The sequence below is a fragment of the Bos javanicus genome, chromosome 13, assembly GCF_032452875.1.
Source record: "Bos javanicus breed banteng chromosome 13, ARS-OSU_banteng_1.0, whole genome shotgun sequence".
Classification (NCBI taxonomy): Eukaryota; Metazoa; Chordata; class Mammalia; order Artiodactyla; family Bovidae; genus Bos; species Bos javanicus.
In genome coordinates this window covers 36,894,215-36,907,227 of record NC_083880.1, presented here as the reverse complement: position 1 = coordinate 36,907,227, position 13,013 = coordinate 36,894,215, and the positions used below count along the sequence as shown (strand labels likewise).

General features: G+C 38.5%; 1 protein-coding gene across 7 annotated transcripts in view; it reads right to left on the bottom strand.

The window, feature by feature from the left end:
- The window catches only part of MKX (mohawk homeobox), a 72,316-nt gene that overhangs the window by 49,421 nt on the left and 9,882 nt on the right, over nucleotides 1-13,013 (bottom strand). For 5 of the 7 annotated variants that reach the window (XM_061436272.1, XM_061436268.1, XM_061436270.1 and 2 more), the window contains exons 4-5: nucleotides 8,239-8,392; nucleotides 7,472-7,807 (exon numbers count right to left, since the gene is read on the bottom strand). In XM_061436272.1, the coding sequence (XP_061292256.1) occupies nucleotides 7,472-7,807; nucleotides 8,239-8,392 (490 nt within the window). Of the gene's footprint in view, nucleotides 1-5,375; nucleotides 7,310-7,471; nucleotides 7,808-8,238; nucleotides 8,393-13,013 lie in introns of those variants that run through there. The other 2 variants (XM_061436273.1, XM_061436274.1) reach the window with 2 other exon arrangements.

Genomic DNA, 13,013 nt, shown 5'->3' with positions numbered 1-13,013 from the left:
ACTTTCTAAGTTTTTGTTTCAACTCTCTTAAATATCTCGTAGTTCTAAGCTTCATTCTGTTTAGTTTTTTCCACGAGCTTTAACTTTCTCTGCGTTTGCCTATTTTTAAAATCCATTTAAACATATTTGGGACCATTTTCTTTCCCTTGTCATGTTCACAGACACAGATCAACATGTACATACGTACATTACAATGTCTTTGGTGATTTAAGAGGCAGACAGATGAAATCATGAAAACACTAACTCATTCACTTAAGAAAAGAGTTCCGGAGCAAATATGTGAGACACACTGTATTAAGTGCTAGGGGGACAATAAAAAGGAATAAAATACTATTTCTGGGCATTCGAGGGCTTTTAATACACACAAATCGGTGAGTATCAGCACAAAAGGAGAGAGACCATACAGCTGCACTCCAGGAAGCCGTCTCTCTACAGTCATACAAATTTGAAAACAATGTTGCCATCATTCTAAGGCTCCACTTGGAGAAAACGATATCAGATCAGATCAGATCAGTCGCTCAGTCGTGTCCGACTCTTTGCGACCGTATAAAAGGACAAAAAAATAGACAGCTCCAACACAGCCCTAAAAAAGGTGGACATTTTCTCAATGAAGCTGCTATGCATTTTCAATTTGTTTGTAAACCAGGCTGTTGAATGGGGTTGCTAAGTCTTAACATCTGCATATAGACTTTTTCCGGCTCTCACATGATACTGTGAAATGAAAATATCTCCTGCCATATCAATAAATGAGAAATGTCACAGACATCAGTAATTTCTGGCCTTCAAATGTGAATGAGGCCTCCCAAAACTGCGATCCAGCGGATGCTGCCAGGCACCACGGTGATTGCTGAGGGGCTGGGGAAATGCAAGTATGGTGAAGAAGGAAACAGGACTGATCCAGATACATGAGGTGCATATATGAAAGCAATGAATTCAGTGAGCCCAGAGGCTTGCATCTTCGCATACATAGTAAGCTCCGTAACTTTATGCCTGATTTTTGATGTTCAGATGGCCTGTTTCCTTTGTAGTCTGTCGTCCCTCCTGCCTCCTTGGAGCAGTTTTCTCAGAGCTACTGAAATGGGCTTGAGTCCTAAACATTCCCAGCAAATAAAACAACTCTACATTCAGGTTGTGACTATGTATTTTTTTAGTCAACAATACCAAATAACAAACAAAGAAAAGTGAATGAAAAACTAACCCCTGAAGGAGCTTATGCCAAACTGCTTACGCCAAAGCTTGTTCTCTTTTTCTATTTTTGTCTGCCACGAATCTCTTAGCCCTTTAATATTACGTGGAACGTTTAAGCAGCTTCATTTAAATTTTGCAAGAAGAAAATTTACTTTCAAAAGTCAAGCTAATGTGCTACTTCAGAAATAATCCAAGTGAATGTGTTTTGCCATTGTCATCACTGATAAATATTTAAACATCTACAGTGTTCATAATATCATGCTTAAATTTTTATAATTCTATCCCAAGCCTCCCAAAGGTCAGAATTTCTATAAGCCTCATTTCAAAGGTTACTGCTCTGGAATAAGTAATTAGGAAAGACCCCTTTATAAAAAGGTTATCAGAAAGACACTGTTCAAAGGTGTCAGGAGCAAGTTTAGTGTGGAAGCATATAAAAAGCAACAGGAGGAGGAGTTTAGGGAAGACGTGGGGATGCTGAGACACAACCCACAGGCTGTGTCTCATCCTGTATGTCCAGAGGAACAGAAAATTCTATCTTTTTAAAAATCAGTCCTGAAATTTCTATCTGGAAATTTCACTTCGGTGGAAAACCTCATTTCCAGATGGTATCTGATAGGTGAGGTATTATTGTAGTAAAAGACACAAGACAGAAAAAAAAATTTGGATAACCTTTCAAGTATCCTTTAAATGTCACTAACTGGGCTGGTGACAGAGGGTTTTATTATTCTCTGCTGGAGCACATCAACAGTCATTTGCATGCCAGGAAAAGAATGTCTGGAATCATCCAACAGGGCTGAGCTTAATCTTTCACTAAAAACAAGGAAGTGACAAGCATAAAAAGGGAAATAAAAGAAGATGAAAGTATCCAAAGTCGACTTACTGGTCAACAAAATTCCAGAGAAAATAGCAAGGACACAGAAACCCACGCCATCCTTAAGAGTAAAGCCTTCTCTCAGCTCCCATGAGGCTTTTTTTAAGCTACCCCCCAAACACCTGAAATTGATTAAACAAATCAAGCGTCGTCATTCAGTGTTCAAAAAGATCTGGCAGGCAGTTCTTTAAATCTTTCCCTCTGCTTCATTTAAGCTATGATTTTTTCGACAAGCAGCCCAGCATAAAACCCAGGACTCTGGAGAGCCTGGAGTGTTTTTGATAAGTGACGTGAATGCCTAAAGGATACCTCGTACGTGTCTCAGAAGTGCACTGTGAAGTCAGTGGTTGAGAACGGAGACTGCCATTTCTCCAAAGAAACGATGCTATATAGATTACAGTTAAATCCCAGGTTAATCCAATGGTTTAGTCAACTCGTGAGCATCCCTATGTTTTACTATGGAAAATACCAGCTTAATTTCTAAAGTACACGAGTATGCAGGAAGAGAGTGAAAAAATAACATCTCCACCACCACCCCCACTCCCCACCTACTGGGGTCATCGTTAGCCAAGAACAAAATTTGGAAATGGCATTTAGCCTTGTGTCCTCACAGATTTACTTTCTGCTGCTTCGTTTGTCTTTCCCCAGTAACCAAAATCCCTAGTTCCCTCATTTTGCAGGCCATTCAAATGGACATTTCCTCCCAAAGACTCTGGTTTACGGAATAAATGATTTATTTCTTCTTTCCATCAAAATCTCCATTGCTTCAGGGATATTCACCTTCATCAAGTGGAGGGAAAGCTAATCTGGTTAATTCACACTAATACAGAAAAGAGTTCTCTCCACCAGTATGTTTTTGCTATACCAGATGTGTATAATTAAGAGGGATTTCAGGCAGTTTAGTAAGATGAAGTGGAAACATTCAGGCTTTAGGGAGCAGAGTAAATTTATGAATTACATACTGGGGAGGTACTGGGGCTCAGAGAGTAATCATTAGCATGTACTAGCCATTTATAAGCTGATCACTTGTGAACTGTGAAAAGGAATAGCAGGATAGGAACCTGTCTGCATGCCAGCAACAGAGCAGGGAGGTTCACACATTTTATTTCAAGAAGTGCCTGTCCTTCCCCTCATCAAGCATACTTCTTAGAAGTGACTCCTCTCTTCTTCACTGAAGAAGGAGATTTAACAGGCTTGGTTTGGAGGGTAAATTAAACTCGAATCCAAGTTAGGAAAGGCTCTATGGAAGATGCCCTCTGGAAGATGCTACAGATGTTCATAGATGGTTCCATTTTGAGAAACTCAACTACTGAGTCAAGAGGAATGGAGGTGGGCATGAAGCTACAGCCCTTATCCTGATGTCTCTGAGAGCAGACCCATCTAAGGACTAGAGACCTGGAGGACAGTTTGCAATGGGAAGTTACTCCACCCAATATCTGAAAATTACCATTGGAATGGCAACCCGCTCCAGTATCCTTGCCTGGAGAATTCCATGGACAGAGGAGCCTGGTTACAGTCCATGGGGTTACAAAGAATTGGACACGACTGAGTGCCTAACCGGAGAAGGCAATGGCAACCCACTCCAGTACTCTTGCCTGGCAAATCCCATGGAGGAGGAGCCTGGTAAGCTGCAGTCCATGGGGTCGCTAGGAGTCGGACACGACTGAGCGACTTCACTTTCACTTTTCACTTTCATGCACTGGAGGAGGAAATGGCAACCCAGGGAAGGGGATGCCTGGTGGGCTGCCGTCTCTGGGGTCGCAGAGAGTCAGACACGACTGAAGCGACTTAGCAGCAAAAGCAGCAGAGTGACTAACACTTAACCTAACATGATGAAGAGGACTGTAATTTTAATTTAGATGATTTCATTGAACAGATGAGACTGAGTGACTAGATTTTCTTGCATATTACTTAATTCTATTTAGAAGGAATAACCTTAATAATTCTGGTCAATTCTATGTTATGATTGCTGCTATCAGAATACATGCATATGTGTGTGTGAGAGAGAGAGAGAGAGAGAGAGAGCGCTCGGTCATGTCTGACTCTTTGCGGCCCCATGAACTGTACTGCCCACCAGGTTCCTCTGTCCATGGAATTTTCCAGGCAAGAATACTGGAGTGGGTTGCCACTTTTTTCTCCAGGGGACGTTTCCAACCCAGGGATCGAACCCGCATGTCTTTTGTCTTCTGCATTGGCAGGCGGGTTCTTTACCAGCAGAGCTACCAGGGAACCCGTCAGAATACTTATTGATAGCCTGCTATGCCCTTGAAAACATATCTTTTCTTTCTACATGATGTGATAGATTGCAGATTACAGAGAAATATTTAATATCTACATAAAACTTAAATGTTTGTATCTACTTGGATGGTGTCTAGTAATATCTTCAATTAGGATTACTGCTTTATGATCTCCCAGACTTCTCCCTCCTAGAATTTAACAAGGGAAATGAAATTCAGTGATTACCCTTCCAAAAACCAACTCTTTCTTTCACTTGGCTTTTTGCCTCCGTATACTTAATGAAATGCATCATGAGATTGCAGCTGTCTTACAAAAATGGGTGGAAGAAATGGATACAATTTCTAAGCACAGATCAACCAATAAATTGTATTTAAAGGTGATCGATCTCTTAGCAGTCTTAGAAATTTGCTGTTAAGGTGAGGAAAAAAGATATAATCAGAAAGAACTGAAGAAATTCGGAACAAGCCTGTGTGCCAGGGAAAACCAAAGCAGTTTCTCAGAAAGTATTTATTGAAATTCCCTGTTCTACTGCTCATGCATGACTGCTAACCCAGCGACAACTGCAGCAACATTGTCAGTTTTCACAGAAGACAGTCATTTGGTGTTTTGGTCTGAAATTTAGTAGACCAGTCTTAGACCAACAGCTCTTGCTTCATTTTCCATCCACAAACTCTACAATTTTATTCTGTTCTTTTAAAGCTTATACACATGCAAGAGAAACCAGAAGCTTACGTGTCTAGGCTGTGATCTCATTGCTTGCATAACTAAAAGATAGGTTTTTATTTAAAAATAGAATTTGGCAAATGAATAGTCCATAACCCGAACCAAGTGCATCTGGAATGCTTTAATAAAAATAAATGGCCAGGCTATTTCACTTTGAAAAGCATCGCCTGTACAGGATGTTAGTCCCTCTCTGATTTTAAATTTTGTCACTTTTGAAAAGAGCTTGCATTTTCAGAAGACCCACACACGCTGGGGAAATTTCACAGGCACATGACCTTATTTTTACTGGGCAACATAAATTTATGAGAAAAAGAAAAAAAATTTTTAAAGAACAGATCTCAGTTACCCCACCTCATTCAACTGTAATTTTTATTGTTTTTATCTTTCTTGTCTTGTCCATACACACTTGTCATATTCAGGGCATCCTCAATTAAAATTTTTCCACTTAACAGTAGATGATTATCAATATTTCCCACATTGTTTCATAGTCAGTATCAGTACCACAAATAAAAATTTTGACTTTATGCTGTCTTCATCTGGTTTGAGGTTAGGAAAACATTTACATTTTTAAAAATTGAGATACTTCCCATGTTTTTATATGTTCCAGAAACATATACAAAGCATAGGAATTAATTATTTCTTTAAAGTTTGAAAAAGAAATCCAATGGCTTTATCAAGCATTTGGGAACTGAGTTTACTAAAAACCATAATTTTTCCTGCATTAGCAGTCATTTAAAAGTTTTCTTACTATGAATTAACAATTTGTGTGGATAATAGCAATTCACTTCATCCATACATTTGCATACACCTATACTGTCAAGCGATTGTCTATAGTACTTTATAATAATTTTTTAAAATATTATTTTAATCAAAAATATGTTGATTGCTATATCCTCTTTCTCACTTCCAACTTTAATTTGAGTTAATTTTTGCTTATTTCTTTTACTACTGACTTCGAAGAGCCAACTCTTGATTTATTTATCTGTTTTTCAGTCTTTATTTTACCATTTTTTGTTTTCTGTTTATTCCTTTTTCAATTATCTGTACTTGAATGACATGATTTTTTTTTCCTTTTTCTGAAAATAAACATTCTGAATTACAAGTTCTGGTCTGGCCACATCAGTTAGGTATTAACAGATAGTTTGAACTTTTTTGTTTTTGGCTAAATTATCTTTTATTGTATGTTTTACTTCTTTCTAGACACAATTATTACTTACAAGCCTATGTATTTCTGAGTGTCTGGAGATGTTTTAATCGTCAGAGTTGGAAATACAAACAGAAAATGAGATTAAGTCATTAAAAATGTATTGCGACATCTTCTGAATCCTCATAGTGTATCTTGTACATATTTGTAGACACTTGAAAATCAGATGACTAAATAACCTTAAGGATATATTCAGCAGACCAACTTTAAATGTCTTTATAAAGCTCTATTGTTTATATATCAAGGTTCTTGATATTATAATGACTAAGGGTAGTAGTACATGCATAGTATTTAGCATAGAACCTAGTATATCAAAAATATTCAATTAGTGACTGGTGACAACATGTGTAATAATAACAGTAACAGCAGTCTAGCAGTAATTACATTCCTCGGACCTCTGGTGCAGGCTCAGCTGCACTGCTGATCTATAGAAGAGTCACTAGCGGTCTGTTCTTCGTCTGGGCTTTCTTATCTGTGACATAATACGGCTGAACTCCATGCTTCCTGAAGTTAATTCACGGGGTAACATTTCTAAATCTCACTGCCTGGCATTTTCAGGACATGGACTCTACCCGTACCAGATGTAGGACACACACAATCCTTTGTCCTGAAGCAAACTTGCTCAAACACTCTTTACATTCAAAGCTTTGGGGGAATTGAAGTCAAGACAGAAAATTTTACCAAGCTTGCCACTCCATCTGAAAGCTGAGGACAGGCAGAAATTGATTCATTTTTTCTGAACTAAAAGTAAAGATTTCAAAGCTATTTATCAGCCCTACTTGTGCTTTTCAGAAATAAAAGTAAGATTTCCAAAGCAATTTAAGCCACTTTTCCTTCACAAACATCTCGCCACCCATGCTAGTTTATATTCATTTTCCATCAATATAAGCAATCAAAGAATTTAAAAGAAAAGATAGAATACAAAATATTTGCATGGCTAATTATGATCTGGGACATTCCTCCATTATAATTTATTCTTAAAGCCAACATTTATCTCCTCTAAGTAGGTTTATTGCTAAGATTGAAGATCTTCATTGAGGATGAAAACTTCCCTGTAGACCATCATCTGCTAACAAGCGTATCTGCTAATGAAGAACAAAATGAAAGGTTTCAAATCGAATTATGGGCCACATGTGCAAATCTGATGCGCAGGCTATAAAAATTCTGTCTTGACATCTGTAGAAAGAAGGCCCTCTGCTGCAGCCTTCATTCTGTTTAAACAAGGTTATCACGAAAAGCACACTTACCTGTGCGGTAGACAAAGTTGCCTTCCGTTTCTGACGACGAGGGAGATACCAACTCCTCCTCAAACTCATTGGAACTAAAAGATCCCGAATGGTTTCTTTGCCTTGTCTTTCCCATCATGGCCGCATTTGTGACCATGACGTGTCTCAAAGAGTCGTTAAGGTAACGATTCAACAAGCTGCTCTTGTATTTGGGGGGCGATACGTAGTCCTCACTGGCTCGTGACTCTGGCCGTACTCCAGCCTTTATGACTGAGCTCTCACTTTTAATTACGGGATGGTGAACTGGATTATTATAGCCTCCGTCGTTCATGTGGTTTCGTGGAGGGTTTTCTCCATCTAAAAAGGAAAATACCACTAGGTAGTTCTTACATGTACTTTTCCCCAGACACCCAATTGTTATATTTAATGATTTAAAATATACATATAAGAAGAATATTTAAAGTGTGTAAAGTTATCTTTGATATTTAAGATTAATTTTTAGGCAAAGAAAAGCAGGAATCTAAGTAATTTCTCCCTTTGGTATTTTAATGTTAATAAACTTCACAGAAAATATTATTCTGACACATGATAAATCTATGAACAAGAGGAAACAGCCGTAATCTGGTTGGTCATTTATAGTATTATAAAAGTCAAGTTATCCTGTGCAATAAAAAAGAACCATTATGACAGCATTATGTTTTGTGGGATCAACCTTAGAAATAGGAATTGAGGTGAATGACTCCTTACAGAGGCAGAGTAAAGAAAGCAAGATAAAAATATTAACAAACCTTCAGAACAGGAGTCATCACTGCTCACACTGAGCCGCTCAGCATTCCCTTGAACATACTTGTTGTATAACTTTATTCTTAAGGCCCAGCTTAAATCTGGCTGTCGAACAGTATTCTTAAGCCGACGTCTTGCATTAGCAAACCAATTTGACACCTAAAAAGGTTTTATTTCTCAGTTAACACAACATAAAAAATTATCCATCATACAGTTACTTTCCCAGAAAGGACCTAAGCCTCTCTCATAATCTCTGATTATTACATATTCTCAGACATAACAGTACTGGAATTCATATCTGTTCATTCATTCATTCATTCAACAAATGTGCTAAGCCCTTACTGTACAGACTGAGCACTAGCTATATCCTAGGAATAAAAAAATATTAAAGGACTTTGCCCTAAAATTTTGAGGCTAGTAAGAGAGGTAGGAGAATACACAGATAACTCTAAAATCTATTCACCATTGCCAAGACATGGAAGCAACTTAAATGTCCATCAACAGAGAAATGGATAAGGAAGATATGGTACATATACACAATGGAATGTTACTCAGCCATAAAAAAGAAAAAATGCCATTTGCAACCACATGGATGGACCCAGAGATAATCAAACTAAGTGAAGAAAGTCAGAAAAAGAAAGACAAATACCATATGATATCACTTATATGTGGAACCCAGAAAATGACACAAGTGAACCAATGAAATAAAAACAGGATCAAGGAATATATATGTTTATGTCTATAACGGAATACATATATATCTATAATATATAAATAGAACACATATATATGTCTGTAACGGAATCACTTTGGTGTACAGCAGTAATTAACACATTGTAAATCAACTATAATTCAAAAAAATAATTCTAATATAGGAAAGAAAGTGATAAAGGGCTTAAGATGCATTAAAATAAAATGTTACAGCAGTGAAACAGAAGGAGGGGTTACTTTCATGTGACTCAAGAGTTCATGAAGCTAGACTTTGAAGGAATATGTCAGGGATAATGGGGGGGAAGTGTGTTTCCAGTACAGACTTGGAACAATAGAAATCAAATTACAGAGACATGATGGGAGGTAAATAAGAGGGAAGAATTAGAGATGCCCTTGAGTTATCAAACTTATGTAAGAAGAGAAGACAGTACCATTCTGAGGAAGAAAGAATTGTTTGAGGGTGAAATGATGGGTTTGGTCTGGGAACATTTAGTTTGAGGCACCAGAAGAGCATACAGGTGAAATGTGCCAGTGAGAAAATAAAAAGGCCATCTGAGATTCAAGGGCAAGGAAGATCAGACCTGGGTCAAATGCACAGAAGTGAGAGCTGAGGCTGTGACAGTAGGTAGAATGAAAAGAGAGTCAAGGAACAAACCCTGGAAACCTCTAGCAATTAAGGACGTAGCAACTGGCAAAGCAGAGAGAGAGCAATCAGACAAGTAGAGAGAGAAAAAGCCCAATGACACCCAGCTTTAAGCTAAAAATTAAGTGCTTCTAAATAGGTGATGGCAAAGAAATGAATACTGCAAAACACAGTTAGTCCCATTGTTTTTGTTTAAGGTGCTGCTGGATTTCTGGAGGGCTTCCCTGGTGGCTCAGATGGTAAAGAATCTGCCTGCAATGCAGGAGACCTGGGTTCGATCCCTGGGTCGGAAAGATCCCCCGAGAAGGGAATGGTTACCCACTCCAGTATTCTTGCCTGGAAAATCCCTTGGATAGAGGAGCCTGGCAGACAACAGTCCATGGGGTCGCAAAGAGCTGGACACAATTTTACAAAGAGCTGGACATAATTTCTAGAGGCTAAAATGACACTTGATATTTCTTTTTAAATATCATGTTCTTATCCAAATATACAGATATTAAAAACCTGAAAGGCCAATATTTGCCTTTAAAAGGATGAAATGTGGGAAGAAGATTATGTCTTTCTGTCAATTTTTTCTATAACATGATCCCACAGTATATTAATGGTTTGTGTGGTGATACTTGCTCTGGAATTTCTTTTTTTTTAACATTTAGTCTATAAATACACTCTTTTTTTTTTTGCACATTACTCAAGCCTTAATTATTGAATGAACCTGTGGTGAATCCTACTTAAAAAAAAAATCTATAACTCATTTTTCTTTTTCCCCCCATGGGTAAAATAGGGTAGTCTATCCCAGTGTGTATACACACAAACCATATCATACATAATATATATATTCAATTCATATATAATATACATATGTTCAATGTTAACCTGTCTTTGTATCTTAAGCAATGATGATTGTCCTCAAATTTATGAGCAGTGGTATAATACCTCACCATGGCATTTCAGAAGCCTTAGACTCCACCGACCACTCTTCCTGCCAAACTGTGCTATTATTACTATGGTTTTAGCCCGACTTCAAATTCTCCATCTCCTCCAACCTCTACAAACAGAAAACTTCTGGGGCTATTCATTCAACAAATACACACTGAGAAGGTCCTGTATGCCACGGTGTTAAGTGCTAGGAATGAATAACCTTTGTCCCCTACACACACAGAAGGAAGTGAAGAGACTGATCGTGACACACGGGGGAACCTGCACGATGGAGGCATGAAATGCCTGGCCAATGTTTTCTCAAACCTCTCTCTGTTCTCCAGGTCATGGCCAAAATGTTCGTCCATGTCCTCGTCAGTACTAACATTTAGAACATTATTTTTTGAACTTCCTTATCTTTCCTTCTGCCCACGTGAATGGATCTTAACAACCGCCATCAAATTCAAGTGATGATGCACTGTTAGGATTTAATTACTTAACATCTTCAAATCCTCCTTCATGTCCTGTCATCCTCCAACTGTGGTGTAACAGAAAGAGCCGGGTTTCCTCTTTTGACTTTGCCAAAAACAGGCTGTGTGAGTTTAGATAAGTCATTCAACTTTTCAGAATTACATGGTTCCTGACATCCTTGCCAGCTCTGAAAATTAAAATCTGCGACTTACTGTCCACACTCTCCTACACAAGTATTAATCCATCTCCTTTATGGTTGGTACCAACCTACCTTCTGCCCTTGACCACCACTTCTTCAGCAATCACGGATGGGTGCTTAATGTCCTTCTCTGCTCCTCTCACACATAGGACAGCCTGCAACTTCCCCCATGCCATGTCACTTATGCTTAAAAGAATCCAACTCCAGAAATTTTTTGTTACTTTCTCTACTAAACACCATATAATTCAGAGGCTAATCTTAAATCTTAACTGACCTTAACTCTTTATACAACCAACACATTGTACCACATAGTGTAAAATCCAATTCTTATGAAACTCTTCATATTTTTATTAAAATGCAGTGGACTTATTTTAAAAAATCAACACACTTACAATTCTAACATATAAAAATAGGAACCTTTAAATGTCATGGTGGGATTGACCAGCTTTTCATATATAGGAGTCACATTTTTCTTTATGTTTTACATATTCATAGTTCCTACCAGAGTATATTAATCATACACCAGGAGATTTTCCATAAAGGTTTGCTGGTGTCTAACAGGTTCTTTCTAAACTGATTTCAGAAGTCTGACTGGCACCCAATCTACTAACACATTTACTCTGCCAATGTTTTATTATCAGAAATTTATAGTACAGCCTTAATGGCTGTATATAGTCAGGGGTGTTTAATATCTTCCTGTGTTAAGTTATGCAAACAGCAGATGATAGGTGGTGAACAAATCTACATAAGTATCATTTTGCAAGGTTTTTCCCAATTAATTGATGCAAAGGCCCTCTGTTTCACTGAAGGTAAAAACACCAGTTCAAATTTGCCACCTTTAACTTTCTATGGATTCCTTCAGGTTATCATTTAAATTCTCTTGAAATTCTATTTTACATGCAACAAGCCTCCTTACCAAGGACAGGTGCTGCAATAGCATCTTAATGTCAAATTCAGAGCTTTAAAAAACACTGTATTTTATAAGGAAAGCTTACAGAACCAAATATCTAGAAGCTGGAAGAAAAACTAAATCATTTTTATTCTACTCTAACTGAAGTGTTTACATTCATATTGGTAGAGCAATCATTATGGTAAACCCACGGGGATATTCTGGTATCTGTCTACCTTTGAATGCACAGAATTAACTTATACTCAGATGGCACCCCACTCCAGTACTCTGGCCTGGAAAATCCCATGGACGGACAAGCCTGGTGGGCTACAGTCCATGGGGTCGCTAAGAGTCAGATACAACTGAGCGACTTCCCTTTCACTTTTCACTTTCATGCACTGGAGAAGGAAATGGCAACCCACTCCAGTGTTCTTGCCTGGAGAATCCCAGGGACAGAGGAGGCTGGTGGGCTGCCGTCTATGGGCATAGAGTCTGACACGACTGAAGTGACTTAGCAGCAGCAGCAGCAGTAGCAGCAGTCACTCTACTGAAATACTGAACACCTCATTTTTACATCATGTAGTTAGTTCTCAGTTCAGTCACTCAGTCGTGTCTGACTTTGCAACCCCATAAATTGAAGCATGCCAGGCCTCCCTGTCCATCACCAACTCCTGGAGTTCACCCAAACTCATGTCCATCAAGTCGGTGATGCCATCCAGCCACCTCATCCTCTGTCATCCCCTTCTCCTCCTGCCCCCAATCCCTCCCTGCATCAATCTTTTCCAATGAGTCAACTCTTTGCATGAGGCGGCCAAAATATCGGAGTTTCAGCTTTAGCGTCAGTCCTTCCAAAGAACACCCAGGACTGATCTCCTTTAGAATGGACTGGTTGGATCTCCTTGCAATCCAAGGGACTCTCAAGAGTCTTCTCCAACACCACAGTTCAAAAGCA